The sequence below is a fragment of the Halictus rubicundus genome, chromosome 8, assembly GCF_050948215.1.
Source record: "Halictus rubicundus isolate RS-2024b chromosome 8, iyHalRubi1_principal, whole genome shotgun sequence".
Lineage (NCBI taxonomy): Eukaryota > Metazoa > Arthropoda > Insecta > Hymenoptera > Halictidae > Halictus > Halictus rubicundus.
Genome location: NC_135156.1, coordinates 11,514,448 through 11,534,402, shown reverse-complemented (window position 1 = coordinate 11,534,402; position 19,955 = coordinate 11,514,448). Strand labels below are relative to the sequence as shown.

The following is a 19,955-nucleotide window of genomic DNA, read 5'->3' as shown; positions in this document are numbered from 1 at the left end:
TCTTAAACGATAGTATTGCCTTTTTCTGGTTGCCGTAATCGATGTCAACGAGCCGTTAAGGTGAAGCGTGTTTGACGAAAACTGCGAGCGTGTTCGCCACATATAGTATCGTATGGTCTATGTCGAAAATCATCTGAGAAGTGAAGATGGCTGTGGAGTCAATGAGCTGTGTGCGCCAAATCCATTGATTAAAAAAGGCCAAGATAAAATGTATTGCCTTATTGTTTGCCACGCGATTTTCTGAAAAGAGAGAATAAACTACGAATAAAGCTGTGAAGCAGCAAGTGATGGAAAGATGGTGAGGGAGCACATTTGCCGCTGGTATGGGTTCTCAAATGCTAGAAATTTTGAGACAAAGCGTCTGGGCGAGCCTGACAGGAGGCTGGTTTTACGATCCTCATCTCGACGTTTTTTCAAACCTCTTTCATCTTTATATTTGGCTTTTTCTGCTCTGCCTGCCACTCAGCATATACGTTGTAAGTCGCTTTGTACATGCGTTAATCTTAGTTCGTAAATTAACGTTCACATAAATCGTATATGTTTACATTAGTATGCAAGTACATAATTAAAACATATACGTTATGTGCTTGGAATTTTATTAGTTTGCCTTCTAATATTTATATCTCGAATGTATTATACCTAACTTTTCCGTAATTGTACGCTTATCTATTTAATATATACAATATCATTTCATCATCCTGTTACAGTATTTTCCACCAACACTGTACGTTTGGTTAGCATATTGTTTTTTGATTGGAGCACTTTTTGGTACGATAAAGTGTGTCAATCATGCGCTTCATTGTGTGTATGATACAACCGAATGTTTGGAAGAATCAGGTCAAACTGTCAGTCAACAAAGGTCAGAAAGCGAGAAAAGACGCATAACACATAACAAATGCAGGGAACAATCTCAAGATCAAATAGATCATGGAATAGAGCTACAAGTTTTAAATGGTACAGTAGTCTAGGATTTATATATTTTCAATTTCTAACATAATTAGTGTCAGCAATTTTCATAATCGTTAACTCCATAGTATATTTAGTTTCTAAGTTGTCGGTACATTCTGTTAATTTAATGTAGCACTTAATATAATAATTGTGTTATTGAATTATTGCTTTTTCACAGGAAAAACAGATACACCACCTGTAGAATGCTCATCTCGTAATTCTTTCATCGAGTCGAACGCGCAGAACGCAGATGCGGATAGCATAACATCAGAATACAATCGAGATAAGCCTAGTTCAACAATAGATTTGAAAGTAGAAATCCATCGAAAGAATAGTTCAGAAAGTTCAGAAGAGGCACAGCAGTTGACTAAACAAATGGTACCGAGTATAAATGTACACGAAGAAGAATTCGCTGAAGAATATTATTTAAATATAATAAATGGTATTAATTTTACAATTTTTATGATATAAATTATACAATTCAAACACTTGTTCTATATACTAATGTTTACGTTTAAACTTTTCAAATACATATAGAGATAAGTGTCTCTCGAAATAAATGTATGACTATCGATGAGAAAAGAAAAGAAAAAAGAAAGTTGTGTGGGCTTGCATCCGAGGATTTACGAAATCGTCATTCCAAACAGTGTAGTCTTGGTAAAACAGGTTCTGAAAGCCAAATTAAACAAACAAGTTCATTGGAGCTGGAACATCATGGAGATGATTATTCTTACTGGAAATCTAATCAGAGTGTGCGTCGTCTCAATTCTAATTCAATTCCAATGGAAACTCACTTAATGAATGATCATCCACAAAGTTTAGAAATTATATCGAAAAAAGAAGACACGGATAAAAATAAAATTTCGTCGCATCCACAATCTTTAGAGGTAACGATTGCAAGTGTATATAACTTGAAATTTTGATACATGTTCAACTAAAAATATTGTTTTTCCGAAGGTTATTACAAAAAAGCCACATCAACAACTCGTACATCCACAAAGTCTTGAAACAATTGGTGCTGCTAGTAAAAATATAAGTACTACAGATGACAATAATTTGCCGCTGCATCCACAAAGTCTTGAAACAATCAATGCTAAAAAGGTATTCTCCTAAAGCTTATACTGTAATACAGTATCGTACTTCACTAAAAATATGTATTAAATTTTAAAGGTATTACCTCAAGCTACACTAAAAAAAAATCAACTACAATTACTACCATATCTTAGTTGTGGATCGGAAATAGTACATCCTATAGCAGAACAAAGCGACGAACAATTTGCTAACGAAAGTTCTGGGGGGTATACTTTCCGAGACTCTTACAGTCCATTACTCACTCGAAAAACTTGTGAAACAAATGCTACCTCTAATCGAGACAGAAGTCTTAGTACTAGCCAATTCGTAGATAGATATTCAAGGTAACATAAAAATAGTAGGAATCATTAATTAACTTATGTTGAGAAAAATGCTTCTTTTCAACTGATTCTTTTCATTGATGTTTAGATTTTATGGAGATGGTGGTATAGATAACGATTCTGCAAATTCTCGAGATGCGTTAATTGAAGAACTAAAGCCCAGTATCAAAAGAAGATACAGTAATGCAAGCCAAAGTAGTCACGATAAGCTGAAGTATAAGCAAGATAAATTGAAATATAAGCAAGAAAAAATGAAAAGTTTGGATGATCCATTGAATGTTGGAAGTGTAGTTGGAATAGATCGATTGTTCGAAAGCAGTGATTGCACGCTAGAACCAAGAACAAATAAAAGTATATTTAATTTCTAAATACTAGAGGTGTGCGAGAACCCGAAAATGTCGGGTATCCCGATGGTCGAGACGAGCCGGGTTCTCGAAAATTTCGGAATTCTCGAATATGCTCGGAAATCCCTAATATTCTCGGGAATCCCGATATATTCGAGAACTCGTCCAGACCCGACATTTCCGACTAAACACTTAATAATTAATTGTTATACATGTACCTAAAATAATGAACGTCAACTTATCTTTTACTATTTAACAGATATGCATAATAAAGAACCAGATTCCGGTTCGTCTAGTACAACGACATTGAGTATGGAGAACGAGGTGAAAAGAAAGTTACTTCCGCCATTAGAAACAGATAACAAACGACATCAAGGTGCGATACCCAAACAAAGCCGTCCAAAACCTGCAGTAGAGACCATAGATGATAATAATACAACTACCGAAAATGTCTGGACAAAACGTAGACGGCCGGTAGTTATAATGTTGTCCTCAGGTCGAGATTTGACTGATTTAAGATTAAGTCGCAATTTGGAAAACCGAGGTATATTAACAAGACGAAACGCTCTAGCACCATTGACCGTACAAGACGAGCTACGAGAAAAAAATCGAGATGACAATGTTGTACCATTATACGCCGATCTGTTCGATGAAAAAGGATTTGTGGCTGCTGCTACGCAAGTACCTTCTATTAATAATGATAAATTGTTGAATACATTGTTGCGACAACAACTGAGTCAAAATTTACATTACGATACGAACTGGGAGCTTGCGGATTCTCTGAGCAACAGTTACAGCAGTATGTCTTTAAACTCTGCCGGTTTGAGTGTGATAATAGATACACCGCCTGTTTTATCGAGTCCAGAAAGCAACCAAACGAAGGCACAAAACTCGGTAGCATCAAACTTAGTCCCTTCGAATCAGTGTACCATAGAAACCTTAGAACGAGATCAGTTTCATCAAGACATAATGTCACGTATGGAGGCAATGACGGATAGAAACCGAGGATTACAAAATTTATTAGAGTACTTCCATTTAAATCTTTATCAGTCTGCTTCGAATTGGCGAATGCCTGCTTTAACGTTACCAACGCATCAAGAAGCCGATATGAACGCAAGATTGTCATGGAATCGATTATCCGCTTTCGACGTATTCAATTCGAAGGCTAAACAGACAGGGCATTATTATAAGTGGAAAATTGGCAAATTACCGCATATAAAAGTGCGATTCGACCGTCTATATTTATTGGTTTTGCTAGACCAAAATCTGACCATTTTCGAAACGATCGTCTCAACACTTTTAGCGGTGGCTGTTGCTGGACTAGGTCTCATATTACTTCAACAAGGTCTTTATCGAGATATATTCGCCTTTATGTTCTGTTTTGTAACCGCCGGATGTCAGTATTCATTATTAAAATCCGTTCAGCCTGATGCTGCTTCACCGACACATGGTTTTAATCGCATTATAGTATTTTCGCGGCCTATTTATTATATACTGTGCTCGGGAAGTATATTAATCTTCAACGAATGCTTAAGAAATTTCAAAACGTCTGAATTTCTAATATACGGCTTCCGTGTCGCTGATTACGATGTTATATTGCAAATTCGAAATGTTTTATTAATTTTTCTTCTATGCTTCCCAATCGTGTTTTCTTTAGGTTTATTTCCTCAAATCAATACCTTTCTAATGTATCTTTGTGAACATACAGACATTCATTTATTTGGTGGAAACGCAACAACCAGTCTGGTCTCTTCGTTATATTGTCTTTGTCGCAGCATTGTCACTGTCGTTATACTGTACGGATTTGCTTATGGAGCAATCACAGAGCCTAAATCCTCGCAACATATTTTGTTTTCGGTTTTTGCGGGTTTATTAGTTGCTATATCTTATCATTTGAGTCGATCATCTTCAGATCCTACAGTAATATGGGACATTGTTAAAGTAAGTCTATGGCCACCAGAAATTTATACGGAAGAGAAAGAAGCGAAGATCATCGAGAATACATCTCGTAAAGATAATATGTCTACAACATACGAGGAAACAAAAATTCGAACGTCGGGAAGAAAGAAGGACGTGAAAATTAAAGTTGGCGAACAAATGTCGGATGCAGAATTAGTAGATCCTTTACCTAAAAAATTAAGAGCAACCGTGTATGCAAGATTGAAGAATGATTTAGTAGTGTGCACTGTAATTGGTACCTTATCATTCGGTATCCACTGCTCCACTGTATTTACAGCTCTACAACCAGAACTGAATCCAGTTTTATGGGGTATCGTAAGCTGTCTAGGATTTCTGTTACATTATATTGTACCACAGCTTCGGAAGCAATTACCATGGTTGTGCTTATCAAGACCAGTACTGCGTAGTCGTGAACATGCACAATTCGAAGTACGTGAACCGGTCAAAATCATGTGGTTCGAAAAAGCGTACGTTTATCTTTCTTTCATAGAAAGAAATGTTCTATATCCAATAGTGTTCCTAGGGGCTCTCACCGAATGTTCATCAAAGATTGTAAACAAATTTGGAGAGAGCATGGGAACATTAATCATAGTTGTGTGCGGATTGAAGTCTTTAAGATCTTCATACTCTGATCCATCAACGCGGTACCTAGTCCTGATCTTCGCAGTGTTATTCTTCAAGTTAGACTTTCGAGATCGCAGCGAGACTTTTCTCGTCGATTATTTCGTCACTGGAATAGCATTTGCAAAGATTTACGAATTACTGTTGAAGATAAGATTTGTTGTTACATATATCGCGCCTTGGCAAATCACCTGGGGCAGCGCGTTTCACGCTTTTGCCCAACCGATATCGGTCCCACATTCTGCCATGTTGTTCTTGCAAGCGGGCATTTCTGCGATTCTGAGCACTCCACTGAGCCCACTTTTGGGAAGCGCAATTTTTATATCTTCGTACGTGCGTCCCGTAAAGTTTTGGGAAAGAGATTATAAGACAAGGCGAATGGATCATTCGAACACGCGCATGTCTTCGCATTTAGATCGGAATCCAGGTGCGGATGACAATAATCTGAATTCAATTTTCTATGAGCAACTAACGAGATCGTTGCAACACAGTCTTTACGGAGACCTCGCTCTTGGTCGTTGGGGAAATGTGGAACAAGGAGATTGTTTTTTACTAGCGTCCGATTACTTAAACTGTTTAGTGCATATTGTACAATTGGGCAACGGATTAGTAACATTTCAATTGAGAGGTCTTGAATTTAGAGGAACGTATTGTCAGCAGAGAGAAGTACGTATACTCCCGTTGAATACTATTCATTGTAAATTTATTGTTGCGACTAACATGAGCACGTTGATTTCTATTTCCAGGTAGAAGCAATCTCGGAGGGGATCGAAGAAAACGACGATTGTTGTTGCTGTGTAATGGGACATTTTTCAAATGTGTTAAATGTAAATGCAGCTTTCAGTCAGCGTTGGCTAGCTTGGGAAGTCGCAAATGCCAAGTATGTTTTAGAGGGATACTCGATCTCGGATAATTCAGCAGTTTCTATGCTTCAAACGTTCGAGTTCCGCAAAGCGTTGGTCACCTTCTACGTGAAAAGTATTATTTTTTACACTGTTAAATCGTCAAAGTTGAAATACTGGTTGGGGAACCCCGATATTTCTGAGGCCTTAAAAATAACTCTCGATAAGAACTTCGTGGATCTGGATCCTGTTTTTAAAATGAACATCGACGAGGATTACGATTTTCGCGCCATTGGAATTACAAGAAGCAGCTTTTGTAACGTTTACTTGGATTGGATACAATTCTGTGTTACCAAACATGATAAGGTAATTTCTTGTGGCACGCCAAACTATTCTAAAACTTACACAATACCGAATTTGTTGAATTTCCTTTAGACACTAGACAAATCGAGGGATTCGCCATTGGTATCTTTGTGTCTTGCGTTGAGTCTTCTAGGAAGACGTGCTTTGGGAGCAGCGTGTCACAATACTGTGACAAGTGTTGAATTTTTTATCTATGGATTGCACGCACTTTTTAAAGGTACTGTTTTATTTGACCAAATAAGATTAATCAGTTCGATAATATTATGATTTAATAAATTAACATTTTATATTTAGGAGATTTTCGCATAACATCAGTTCGAGATGAATGGGTATTACACGATGTAGATTTATTACGTAGCGTTATAGCAAAAGGTGTAAGAATGGCGTTGAAGTTGCATCAGGATTATTTCATGAGTCCGGACTTATACGTTGAATTAGCTCCTCTTTATGAAGCTATAGGTAGTCATGATAAAAATCTTGTAATTAGTCATGAAGCTGACCCGATGTGGAGAAACGCTGTTTTAAATGATGCTCCCAGTCTCCTGGCACTTAGGTATATTTATTGTGCACTATTTTCACATTTATAAATATTAAAGTATTATTACAATAATAATACGTTGTATATTTCTAGATATGTACTCGAAGATGGCATGGACGAATTTAAAGTGATTATGCTTAATAAACGATTTTTAAGCTTCCGAGTGATTAAAATGAATCGTGAATGCGTGCGCGGCTTATGGGCTGGACAGCAACAGGAATTAGTATATTTAAGAAATAGAAATCCAGAGCGTGGCTCTATACAAAACGCAAAGCAAGTTCTCAGAAATATAATAAATAGTTCTTGCGATCAACCAATCGGTTATCCGATTTACGTTTCACCATTGACAACCAGTTATGCTGAGACTAACGAGCAATTGAGTTCCTTGGTCGGAGGACATTTAAGTCTGTGCGTAATTAAGCGTAACGTATTAAAATTGTGGGAAAGGTAAGCTTTTACAATACAATAGAATGCTATAAACCAAGTTTAATCAATATATGGTACATTATAAAATCTATTATTATTAAAAGTGTTATTCTCAGAATCAGAAGAAGGTGCGGTCAAGGTTGTTCTTCAGGTGGAACAGGATCTCAAGATGACGGAGGTTTTGGAAACGATGGAGTGTATGCAATGACCACTTACAATATTCATTCAGGTATTTAGAATTATTATTCTTTACTAGAGATGTTGTGAAAACTCGAATATGCTCAGAAATCTCTAATATTCTCGGGAATAATCTCGAAAATTTTCGAGCCGCCTAATATTCTCGGGAATCCCGATATATTAGAGAATCCAGAAATTTTCGAGAACCTGTCCCAATCCCGAATAAAATTCTCGACCCACCCCGATTCGACATTTTCGGGTTCTTGCACACCTCTACTCTTTACCGATTCTAATTAGATGACAATATACAATGAAATTTTAACGTAGGGTACGGTCAGTCGGGTTACAACACATCTGGTTCACAATCTATAGATTCTGGATGTCAAATCGGTGGATCAACTGGACGTGGTTCTCTAGGAAGAGCAAACACAGCGTCTCTCGGTGGTAACAGAGGATCGTTAGCTTCAGTTGGTAAGCCCACAAGTTCGACGCTTGCTAGTTTAGCTGGTCTCCTTAGCAACAGCGATATTAAAACTGAGACTAAGAGCGAAACCAGCTTTTCCGGTAAAGTTGAGAAAGAGGAAGTTCTCCAAAGAGTGCGTGTAAGTAGACAAATAAAAAATTTCATTACATGACTTCAATTTTCTACGATCTAAAGAATATGTTAACAATTTCGGTTGTTATTAGATTATAGATCCGAATCAAGTATACGATGCAATTAATTTGGGTCGTCGGATAGATGTAATTTGGCCTGATGAGAGAATGAGACAACAGGGTGGTAGATCTGGATGGAAACATTGGGTACCCGAAAGAGGTATGGAAGGATGCGTTGTTCATTGTTGGTCTCCTAATCATCGTGATCCAAATCGACGATCTCACGTGGACAAAGTCATCTTACTTGTCAAAATTGACGATAAATATGTTCCAATAGCGGAACAGGGTGTACGAGATTTAGGAGCAGAAGTGTGATGAAGTATTTTTGAACATTCTGTAGTGATACACATTCTGACAATTTTCGTACGGACATTTTTCAACAACAAAAAAAAAACACCGCGGATACCAATAACGAACGCATTAAAAATGAAAATTCATTCCAACTATAAAATAATAAATACAAAAAGATTTTTGATGGAAAATTATTCTTGAAATTGTACATAATGAAAATCGACGAATTTTAAAACTAGTTTGTTAATTCAATTATAATATATAACTACAAAATACTCTTCTCTATTTCAACCTCACGGAGATTTTCATTTACTCAACGTTTCTTTTCATTAATATTGTTCATTCGCTTCTGCATTCCCACCATTGCAATAATTATTCGGTAGTCGTAGATTTTCAGTAACATTTTAGGAAAAACCGTGAATTGAAAAAGTTTGCATAAATCATAATTAAATATTTTGCCACTTTTAACTATGATAGAAAGATTACTTCTTACGTGTTTACTGAGAAGACTAATGTCAATCGCCAAGTTATTCAATGCAAGGTAAATTGTACCATGTTGTATTATACTATGTATCATAACCATTAGATGATTTAGTAGTTACCGGGAGCTACATGTTACTTGTTGTTAAACTAAATTATTCTATTTATCGCTTCGATATAAAACGTGAAATGAGTATATTCAAGTTATTTTCCGTTAATTTGCTGTGTAGAAATCGTTTAATTGTTTATTATTAATAATTATGCAAAATCCTCTATGTTCGATATATGTGAAAACGAAGAAAGTACAAAAGCTATTAACTGTGTCACTATATATTTATATCTCAAAGTTATAGCGATGTGATTTATAGGAGGTAACTAAATTTCATTAGGTTATAAGTATAGAGAATGCTGTAGAAGATCATAAATTATGTTATTTATTAAAAAGAGGTAGATATGTTTTGGTGTTATCTTTGTTGGATGTACTCATTCAATAACAACAAGTAACATCGGTAGAAATTTGTATATAATGTCATTCGTTTTTTTCTACATTTTGTTACATTTTTTTTAAACGACTCAATATAAATAAGTTGTAAATATGCGTACAATTTCTGCAAGATTGAAGCGTCCAAATGTATTTACTGAACGTGTAATTTTGTGGGGCCATAATGCTGCCTCTACAGAACATATCGGTACACTAATAGCAGTGTTATGTATAGTTTGAACAACAATTTGATTTCTGTAAAATTATTGTATGAAAATGATGATAAACACAGTGGTGTATTTACATTTGATATATACTGTCATTGTAAATTTCATAAAAACTAATAGTTTAAGAATAACGATGTAGTATCATAAAACGAAACAAACGACATGCGGAGAAAAAGAAATTAATTATCCGTAACGTATCACGACATTTATCTAGGAAAGAAAGATGCATCTGTTATCATTTCTCTTTCAGAGAAAGACTTACAGAACGCGTTTTTCTAGTTTTGTAAATATCCTTATAAATTCATTTTCAATTTACTTATTTTATCGCAACTGTTAAAGAAATTTAAAACGTATGTACTGGTTAGTAAAATAATAATAAAAAAAAGACATGGGGTTGCTTGCAAAAGTACAGAATACTTTCCTGTTTATAATCTAACGAGAAAAAGGCTAACGTATATTTGGCATGAAAAATGAAAGGTTTTGCAAGTAACCATGGAATCACAGCATTGCCTTATCATGGTGTCTCTTGAAAGCACCTGACTGATGAATAAATTTTAGCTAGTCCTTTAATTGTTGGTACATGCTTATGTATCGCTTTCTGCCAAGGGACAAAAATCTCTTCCACCAGAGAGAACATGGATTAAATGATCTTTATTAAATCTCTGGCCTATTACCTGTAATCAACAGTACTTTCATACATAGATTGTACAGAATTGTTTTACGACCCAGAATAAATTTAAAATTAAAAATCAGATCGAACACATAGTTTGTTTATAATCCCTGCATTAATAATATTTTAATTTCTTAAATATGCATTTGCTATTTAATAATATACCATTCTTAGCTCTGATAAGCTATAATGAATTTTATTGAGATCACTAAAGTTAGTGTTTAACTATGAGACATTTCAGGAACAATAACTACGCAAAGTATGCGAGTACTTTGAAGTACATTTCAGTTTTAAAGTTAGCTTAGTTTATTAAGTACTGCTAGCGAGACAACATTGTACATTAATCTTAATTACTACGACATATTGTACTATACATATAATACATACAACCAGTTAAAAAATTCATTTTATAATCATGTTATAACATTAATGATGTAATACATTACCAACAGTTTGTAAAATAATGAACAAGTTATTATAAAAGTTATAAATAATAAATGGAAATAAAATGTCTTTTTAGAAACAACAATTTTATATTTTATCCTGTCATTTAATCACTGAAAGTAAAAATATATCTGTAATACGAATTTCAAATATCCATTGAAAATAGTAGTGAATTCAATAGTTTTTCATTTCACTAATTTACATTTAAAATACAGAATTATTCGTGAACAGATTTTTTATAAAATTTAGGTAATAAATAAGTTGCAATTTTAGTTTTAAAAATTTGAAACATCTGATGTAGAAAATACAATACTCACAAAAGGTATATTATACAATAATTATATATAGTTAATCTCATTGAAGTCATTTTAGAAAATATGCATCACTGCTGGTTACATCTTCAAACCTTCCTTCTGTCATCTTCAGAATTTGAAGAGGGTAACACATTTTGATGAATGAGTTTATGTATTAAGTTTTCTATCGTATCAAAATCATGTAAACCTATCAATTTATCAATAACTAATCCACTTGAAATTGTTATAATAGCAGGTACAGCTTTTACTTCAAACATGTGTACTAAATCTGGATTCGTTTCTAGATCTACGATAGCAAGATCTAATTCATCCATTGGTTCTATAATATCTATTAATTTAGGTGTGAGTATCCTACAAGGTTCGCACCAGTCAGCATGAAAATTTACAATAACTGGTACTGAACTATTCATTACTTTACTAACATATTCCTTGGTGCCATTTATTTTAAATTGTTTTTTCTGTTGCCGAGACAGAGAAACATTGCGTACTATCATTGATGAAAGCTTACTGGTTTGGCGCAGCATTTTGTAGTATTTTAAGTGATGACTATTTCAATAAAAAGTTGACCACAATGCAATTAAAGTTTTCTTTCTATGGTCACTGCATATAATCAATACTTTATTAATATGTCCTGTAACATATTTATAAACGTAAAAAGAATAAATTGATTTTTTATTATTAACTTTCACATAAATCTAAATAAACAAAATACTTACTACAAATATTTAAAATATCCAATTAGATGTTATAAATGGTTGAACAGATTCTGTTATGGGAAATATATCCTATCAATCCATTGATAAATGATACAATTAACAGATTATGCTGAAGAAATAAATAATTGTGTGTCTGCAAATAATTTTTATAGGCTAGAATTTATAATGTATGCTATGTAATTACTGAATTAAATCGTTTTGTTATAAAATAATAATTTTCTCCATACCTCTTTCTCAGTGTTAATAAATTTGTTAAAGTCACTCGGCAAAGTAATTAAAACTGCACTAATTTTCTTTTTGACTTGGAAAAGAACAATAAATACAAACACAACCAGCAACCATGAAGTAAAAATAAGGGAATACTCCTGCACTGGCTCCAAATGTCAAATTAGTTATACCACTAAAAAAAGAAATTCAAAATATAAACATTTCTTACAGTTTGTTCATACGTAACCTTGTTATACAATAAAAGGGACCCAAAGTTAAATTTAGACAATATTATTGCTATGTAAATGTACGTGAATGTCTACGAATTTCCAATAATACACTTTTGTTACTTTTGTGATTTCTGTTATTAAATAAAACATTAAAAATTATTATATCCGTACTTTAAAAATATTCTTCTAAAAACCAAATCAACGTAAAACTAATACAACGCATACTATTTTGTGTGAGATCATATTCATTTATAAATCTTTGCAAACATGTTAAACACATATTGACTGCATCACACTAGACATTAAAATTGTATACAACTTGTACCTACATTTGCCAACAGGTGGCTACAGATGGTAGTTTATTCTCGCAAGTTCTTCAAGCATGGAATTTCAAGTAAGGTATAGGGAAGTTTATTTTATACTTTTGCAGTCACTGCGGAGTGAACCGAGCAATTATTGTTTGAAATTAAACGTATCTTCCATGAACGTTCAAAGTACAATATAAAGAAGCTCTTTAAGTTCTGGCTTTTAGCATTTATACAAGTGTAATTGAGTAAATAGTTCGTCTGAAAAATCATGAAGCTATGGCTACAAATTCTATTGGAATGGGTAAATAATAATGCATGAACTAATATGTCTGAAAAATTAAAATGCATTACTTAAAGGATCGTATTCTTGAACAAACAGGATCATTTCAAAAGTGTTTACGTATTTCGTAGGACGCGATTGTCACACATTTTACATATTTATCTTTTGTTTATAGGATTGCAATATTTGTTCTTAACTTATATTTAGAACATTTTTTTGTATATATTTTGCGATAATGATTATATAAAAATACGCAAACTTTTGGAATCACTTTGTAGTAATCATGAATATACAAAACTTCAATATTGTTTCAAATAACACTTTCGTTAGAAATAATTGTAACAAAGTTTGTTTACAAAAAATGTTTGATTTGTATATATTCAGTAGGATGCTGTACATTGTGCACCCTTTGAATGTAATACGAATATAAATAAATAAATATTTTCAGCTCAATTGCTTAGATGTATTAGAGATAAATATGAAAGACATAAAAGACTTGGAGGACGGAAAGTTTTATAAAAAGTTATTAGAATTGTGGTAAGTAATTTCCTATTGTATTATGTTTATACATTTGTAAGAGCAATGATAATCATACGTTTTTGTTTATGAATTAAATATAAAATGTGTTTACATAATATTGATTTTTATTATAATCGAATAATCGATATAGACTATATTTTACATTATACTTTACAGCTCATGGAAAGATGCTATAGACATATCAGATACAGAAAACATAGTTACAAAGTTTTTACAAGGTATAGAGAAACATAATAAATAGTTTTCTATATGATAGTTGTTTCATTTTTCTTGATCACCTAGTATGTTATCTTTTAGCATAGATTTTTAATCATTCATTTATATGATTCAAATATTGAACAAATACTAAGAGATCAAATTAAATGAAATACCCTTTATTTTAGGCTTTTTACATAAAATATTTGTACCTTTTATGTTGCGTATAGATAAATATCCAGAATTTGTATGTGATATGAAAGCATTGGAAGAAATGGATCACATAAATATTGTGTCCTTACTTCTGTTACATATATGCCAATATGAACCATCTTTTCATCAATCTATGTGTAACAAATTGCAGTCTGAAACTCAAACTAAAATTAAAATGTTCCTAGAAATGATTATTCCTTATGGAAGTGGAATAGACAGAGAGTCTTTGAAAGAAGCAATATTTGAATTGCAAGGTAGTACACCAAAGACGCCAGTGACACCAAGAACGGAAGCATTAAAGGATTTTTTGAATACCCCTGTTACAAAATCTGCTCGAAGTCATAAATTAATAAGCGATCGAAATCGTGAATTAAGGAAATTGATGAACGAGTTAGAAATGGAGCGATTTGAAAAAGCAGATTTACAAGAGGAAGTGAAAATAGAACAGAATAAAGTAAAAAATTTGCAGAAACGGTTGGAGGAGAAGATCACAGAATTGAGAACATTACGAAATGAAAGAATACCAAAGACACCACAATCTTCTAAGAAAGGCAAAAAAACAGCAGATTGTGAACAATACTATAGAAAGGCAATCGATAGTTTGGAAGGTGAGTTAATACAGAAGCAGTGTGATATAGATAAGTTAGAAACAGAGAATTCTGCCTTGTCTAAAAAATTAATAAAAATAGAAAGAGAATGTAAAAACTATAAAGAAAAATTCGAAACATGTGAGAAATCTGTGGAAAATATGCGAATTCAAGGAGAATTTAAAGATAGGGAATTATCGTGTCTTAAAATGACTAATGAAGAATTACATACTCACTTGAAAAATCTTAACAGACTAGATGAGAAAGAAAGTTTTGAAATTGATGACACAGTACCCTTAAATTTATCTGGTGCATTCCTTAACACTAGTGAAGTTCTTAGCACAGTAGTTGAAATACAATTACAAGAAGCGAAAGAAGAATCTGCCTTATTGAAAAGCCACATTGATGTTTTGAATAAAAAATTAGAATCTACGAATCATAATTATCAAAATGTAACACAACTATTACAAGAAAAAACGATAAGTTTACAAGATACAGAAGCTAAATTAAATACCACCATGAATACATTCACGAAAGAGATAGAGTCTCTACAAACAGAAAAAACGACGTTAATTAATCAGAATCAAAGTTTAGAATCGACATGCGCCTCTCAAAAAAATTCATTGTTAAAAATGGAGGAAGCAAAAAATAGTCTAAGTGGCGAAGTAGATACATTGACAGAAAAAATAAAAGTTTTCGAAGATTTTTTGCAAAATGAAAACGTAAGTAATAAGAAATTAAATAATGAACTATCAGAAGCAAAAACACAGATCTGTGAATACGTTAAATGTATAGAAGATTTGTCATATCAAAACAATTTACATAAAACAACTATTGAATGTTGTGAAGAAAGTATAATAAAAATTACAGAAAAACTTGAAATATTACTGCAGTATTTCGATGAAGAATCTACTTCTCAACAAATGAGACTTGAATCTTTGAATAATACCATGGAAGAAATGAAATTAAGGGTGCAATTATATAAATCGCAAATATGTAAATTGGTAGAGAAGGATAAACAAAGTGTTGAAGAAGTATCAAAATTGAAGGCAATCAACGAAGAGCATATAACAGCAATTAATAAACTCAATAATACCGTACAACAATACTCGAAAGAAATTTCATCTTTAAAAGAAGTTCAACTTCAAAAAGATATTCTAGAAAAGGAGTTGGTAGAAAAATTGACAGAAACGGATAAACAAAGAGTTGAAGAAGTATCAAAATTGAAGGCAATCAATGAAGAAAACGTCACAGAGATTAATAAACTCAATAATGCCGTACAACAATACTCACAAGAAATTTCATCTTTAAAAGAAGTTCAACTTCAAAAAGATGTTCTAGAAAAAGAGTTGGTAGAAAAATTGGCAAAAATGGATAAACAAAATGTTGAAGAAGTATCCAAATTGAAGGCAATCAATGAAGAAAATATCACAGAGATTAATAAACTCAATAATACCGTACAACAATACTCAAAAGAAATTTCATCTTTAAAAGAAGTTCAACTTCAAAAAGAAATTCTAGAAAAGAAGTTATATGCACGTATGGATGAGTTGAATGAGAAAAATGAATTGTTAAAATCTTCTGTAACATCTATAAAAAATTTGAAAGAAAATTTTAACGCGTTTGTAACGGAATTCTGTTCAACAAAGAACTATGTATTGAACCAGCTGAATGAATGTGGCAAACAAAACAACGAAACAGTTAAAAACATATTAAATACTTATGAAACGGTATCTAATAATTTTACTCAAGAACAAAATTACAGAAAAGAGGTAGAAGACAAACTTAATAATAACGAAAAAGAATTGAAAAATAGTGAAAACTTAAATATCTCATTGAAAAGTAACTTGGCAAAAAATCAACAAATAATAAGTGAATTGGAGGCAGAATTAACAGAGGTAAAAGAAGAATTAAAAAAGTCTGTTCAAGAAACAGAAGACCTCCAGAAAACGAATGAAACACTTGAAAAAGAAAAGAAAGATATGAAATCTCAAAGTGAAAAAGTTTTGTTCGACTTACATATTCTAAATGAAAAACTTAAACTATCTCAAGAAAATGCGTTAGATAAATTAAAGATCAGGGATGAGAAAATTGTAAATTTAATTGAAGAAATCACTTCTTTAAATTTAAAAGAAACACATATCATTCATCAGCAAAAGGAAGAAGAATTAAAAATGAAGAATTTCATTAAGGAATTGGAAATTATGCTGTCGGAAAAGCAACGCGATCTGGATGAATTAAAGATACAGATGAAACTAACGCAAGAGATATTGAAGCTTGCAGAGAATAAAGTTGAAAAATCATCGAAAGAAGCAGCTGCTTCAGAAGCAAAAATGAAAGAAATAATTATAAATCTTCAAGAAGTAAGGACCACTCAAGATGCACTTTTAAAAACTCAGGAGAAAGCTCTAAAAGAAAGAAACACGGAGATAGATCAACTTCAGAAAGAGCTTAATGAACGAAAGGATAAGTTACGTAAGCAACTGGAGGATGAAAAATCATTATCTCAAAGTTTGCAAAGTAAAAATGCTGAATTACAAATTCTATCCTATAAGCAAAATAAAACTATAGAAGAATTGCAAGAGGTATTGAAAAGGGAAAAATACGAACATGAAAAAAGTAAGGAATACTGTAAAGATATAGATACAAAGAAATTGGAGATTGCAAAAGTTTGTAACGAATTAGAACATTCAACTAACGATTTGAAACTGATAATAGCAAAAACAAGTCCAACAACTGAAGACTTTTATTCTGACAATGTTCACGATGCATCCGGTGTAAGTGGGGGTGGTGACATTACTGACAATATTTTAAATATTGTAAAAACATCTATTAATGAAGCACGTGTATCGCAGAAGTTGATATCCTATTTATCTAATGCAAATATGAGTTTGAATGAAATGTTGGAAAATCGAAAACATGATTACATGAAACAAACGGAAGAAATTGAATTATTGAAGAATGAGGTACACGGGATGAAAAGTGCAGAAGAGAAACATGTGACGCATTTAAATAATCTTATCAATTACAAGGAGTCATTAAAAGATTCATTACAGGGTATCATGGAACTGAGAAAAGATTTGGATACATCATTGGACGAACTGAAACAAAAGTGGGATAACTTGACATCAAAATCTTATAATATTTTTGCAAAGGACAAATCTGCATGCGACGAATTGAAAAATTTACAGGAAAAAAAATCGTACCTCGAAAATACCTTATCCCAATATAACACTTATCATTTGCAAAATATAATGCCTATGCATGATATTTTATGGGAAAAGTTCTTATGGACAGAAAATGTATTGAAAAATACATATTTGAATCCAACAAGAAATAAAGAAATTCCAGATATTTACTCAGATACTTATACGAATGAGAAAACAATAATTGAGACTGAGCGAGAGAAGTGCATAATATTGGAAAAGCACATTGGTCAAACCAAAAAGGAAATAGACGATTTTTCTAAAATGGTTCTTTCATTGGAAGATGATCTTAAATCTAATGAAAATAAATTTCGGTCTGAGGTGGAGAAAAAATTGCAATCTCATATTGATCAACTGGTAGAAGAGAAGAATAATATAATATGCAAACTGGACTGTGCACGAATGATGAATGCAAAATTGGAGGCTCATCTTGAAGAACTTAGGAAAAACATAAACGAATCAGCAGCTGCTACATCGAAGCAAGTGGAAATATTAGAGAAAAACAGTATTCGACTGAAGGAAGATAACTTAAAGCTACAAGAAGAAAGGAATGAATTGAGTAAGAGACCGAAGAAAGAAGACGTCGATGTTCAGATAAGAGACATTCAAGAAAAATATAAAACTAAATTAGACGAATTTAAGCAAAATATGGTAGGCACGTACATAATATATTTTATTTTTGCAATCATTGTGATTCGTTTATTCCTGTAATGCGTATTACAGAAAGCAACATATCATGAACAAATATCTAAGTTAAACAAAGAACAGGAACAAGATATACAAGAAAAATTGGAATCACTGCAAACAAAAATGGGAATTCAATGTCGAAAACAGGCAGATGAATTAAGCAAATATAAAGCGCACGTTGCAGGCATGAGCTCACAGCTTTGGAATGTAGGAGAAAAACTCTTAAGCGAACGACAAGAGAAAGAAAAATTACAGAAGGAATTAAACGAACTGAAAGCTAAATATCAACACACGGATCAACAAGTAATTTCTTCGCTTGAATATAAAACTGTGAAGTAAGAAAAATTACACTGTAATAACATTACAATTTTTAACATTTTACTAACATTAATGAACACCTCCTTCAGATTCGAAAAAAAAGAAGAGATTTCAATGAAAGTTGCAGTAGTACAAGAAAACACAGATTACGAAAGAAGATGCAGCATTAGAAATATACAAACGCTGGGTAATGCATTCAACGCAGCAGACGAAGAAGGAGAAGTTTTCGATAATACATATTTAGGTGAATTGTATGATATTCATAGATTAAAATTTCGAATAATTCAAATGTTTATTCATTTAATTTATTAGCTGACATGAAAAATGGCCATCTTGCGTTTAACGCGGAATCTAATCGATTATCTATTCTAAAAAAAAGAAATGCTCTTTGCAAACCGCATTTAAAGTCATCTTATCCAGCTGAAACACAATATAATTCTTTACCATTTACGGAAGAAGAAATCAAAGTAAGGAAATTTTACGTTTCTTATTATATTCTTAATTATATTTTGTACATCAAATATTTCACTTGTTTACAGTCAGGCCCGGTACCGGAGGATGTATTTAATGATAGTTTAAGTCAGAGTCTACTGCCCGAACAAAAAGCAAGGAAAAAAGATAAAACTCAGGTGAATATTTTAAATTGAATTTTATACACAAAGTGTATTGTAGATGTATTGTATTGTATGTATTGTATGTATTGTATGTATTGTATGTATTGTATTGTAGACATCGTATAAAAAACCTGGTCCGCCAACTCCCAGTAGGAATGGTGGAAGATTGTCACTACAAGTAAATTGTTTGGGATATTACTATATCCATGCATACAAAAATTAATATTAGATTACTGGTTATCTATTTCTCACATTATTTTTAAAATCACAGGGTAATGAACTAAAGAGTCCAAATTCGAGGATACTAAGAGAGAGAAACAAAGATAGATCGACAACTACACCACGCTCATTTAGGAGTCTATTTCCAAAACGTCAAGATGAAGTAAGGATAAATGATATGAACCATTTATTTCACTCTTAATTTGTCCCATAAAATGTAATAAATATAATCTTATTTCAACAGAACGCAGCAGTTACACCACGAGATCGTAGAAGAAGTAGCATTTTCCGTAAATATCGTGGTACAACCGATAGATGAGGACCATTACGTATGTAATAGGAAATATCACTCAATATCGGTATTCATAATTGTAAAACGAAAAATTTATTTCTTCTCGTCTATATCTCTTATTGATTTAAAAATTGTACAAAGGAACATAGCAT

General features: G+C 32.5%; 3 protein-coding genes across 7 annotated transcripts; 2 read left to right on the top strand and 1 right to left on the bottom strand.

The window, feature by feature from the left end:
* The first annotated feature begins 124 nt into the window (after positions 1–124).
* On the top strand, positions 125–9,509 carry Pcx (pecanex). 3 transcript variants are annotated; one of them, XM_076792866.1, is made up of 15 exons: positions 125–476; positions 708–954; positions 1,127–1,390; positions 1,486–1,835; positions 1,906–2,049; positions 2,119–2,363; positions 2,449–2,711; positions 2,964–5,950; positions 6,031–6,492; positions 6,562–6,706; positions 6,784–7,042; positions 7,121–7,474; positions 7,570–7,682; positions 7,958–8,232; positions 8,318–9,509. In XM_076792866.1, exons 1-15 carry the CDS (start codon positions 324–326, stop codon positions 8,597–8,599), a joined length of 6,543 nt encoding a protein of 2,180 aa, XP_076648981.1. In that variant the 5' UTR covers positions 125–323; the 3' UTR covers positions 8,600–9,509. The 3 variants fall into 3 exon arrangements, with proteins under 3 accessions (XP_076648981.1, XP_076648982.1, XP_076648980.1); XM_076792867.1 differs by having other exon boundaries at positions 7,558–7,682; positions 8,003–8,232; XM_076792865.1 differs by having other exon boundaries at positions 7,558–7,682.
* Positions 9,510–10,821: 1,312 nt separating this feature from the next.
* LOC143356855 (thioredoxin, mitochondrial) lies at positions 10,822–12,645 on the bottom strand. Of its 3 annotated transcripts, none has more exons than XM_076792891.1 (4): positions 12,516–12,645; positions 12,135–12,307; positions 11,908–12,060; positions 10,822–11,822 (listed from the first exon to the last, which is right to left on the bottom strand). In XM_076792891.1, exon 4 carries the CDS (start codon positions 11,713–11,715, stop codon positions 11,278–11,280), a length of 438 nt encoding a protein of 145 aa, XP_076649006.1. In that variant the 5' UTR covers positions 11,716–11,822; positions 11,908–12,060; positions 12,135–12,307; positions 12,516–12,645; the 3' UTR covers positions 10,822–11,277. The 3 variants fall into 3 exon arrangements, with proteins under 3 accessions (XP_076649006.1, XP_076649004.1, XP_076649005.1); XM_076792889.1 differs by having other exon boundaries at positions 11,908–12,040; XM_076792890.1 differs by lacking the exon at positions 12,516–12,645 and adding an exon at positions 12,384–12,508 and having other exon boundaries at positions 11,908–12,040.
* Positions 12,646–12,763: 118 nt separating this feature from the next.
* On the top strand, positions 12,764–19,891 carry Mud (mushroom body defect). Its single transcript, XM_076792868.1, has 11 exons — positions 12,764–12,953; positions 13,381–13,469; positions 13,629–13,690; positions 13,898–18,324; positions 18,397–18,695; positions 18,768–18,922; positions 18,991–19,145; positions 19,218–19,307; positions 19,408–19,470; positions 19,564–19,674; positions 19,756–19,891. The coding sequence occupies exons 1-11, from the start codon at positions 12,921–12,923 to the stop codon at positions 19,828–19,830; spliced, it is 5,559 nt and encodes a 1,852-aa protein (XP_076648983.1). The 5' UTR covers positions 12,764–12,920; the 3' UTR covers positions 19,831–19,891.
* The last annotated feature ends 64 nt before the right edge of the window (positions 19,892–19,955 follow it).

Bases quoted from the DNA above. Each gene is read 5' to 3' on its own strand.
- Pcx (XM_076792865.1), top strand. From the start codon at position 324: ATGGGTTCTCAAATGCTAGAAATTTTGAGACAAAGCGTCTGGGCGAGC. The intron at 955-1,126 runs GTACAGTAGTCT...GCTTTTTCACAG, and splicing joins AGAGCTACAAGTTTTAAATG to GAAAAACAGATACACCACCT. The intron at 1,836-1,905 runs GTAACGATTGCA...GTTTTTCCGAAG, and splicing joins CGCATCCACAATCTTTAGAG to GTTATTACAAAAAAGCCACA.
- LOC143356855 (XM_076792891.1), bottom strand. From the start codon at position 11,715: ATGCTGCGCCAAACCAGTAAGCTTTCATCAATGATAGTACGCAATGTT.
- Mud (XM_076792868.1), top strand. From the start codon at position 12,921: ATGAAGCTATGGCTACAAATTCTATTGGAATGG. The intron at 13,691-13,897 runs GTATAGAGAAAC...TGTTGCGTATAG, and splicing joins AGTTACAAAGTTTTTACAAG to ATAAATATCCAGAATTTGTA. The intron at 18,696-18,767 runs GTAAGAAAAATT...CACCTCCTTCAG, and splicing joins CTTGAATATAAAACTGTGAA to ATTCGAAAAAAAAGAAGAGA.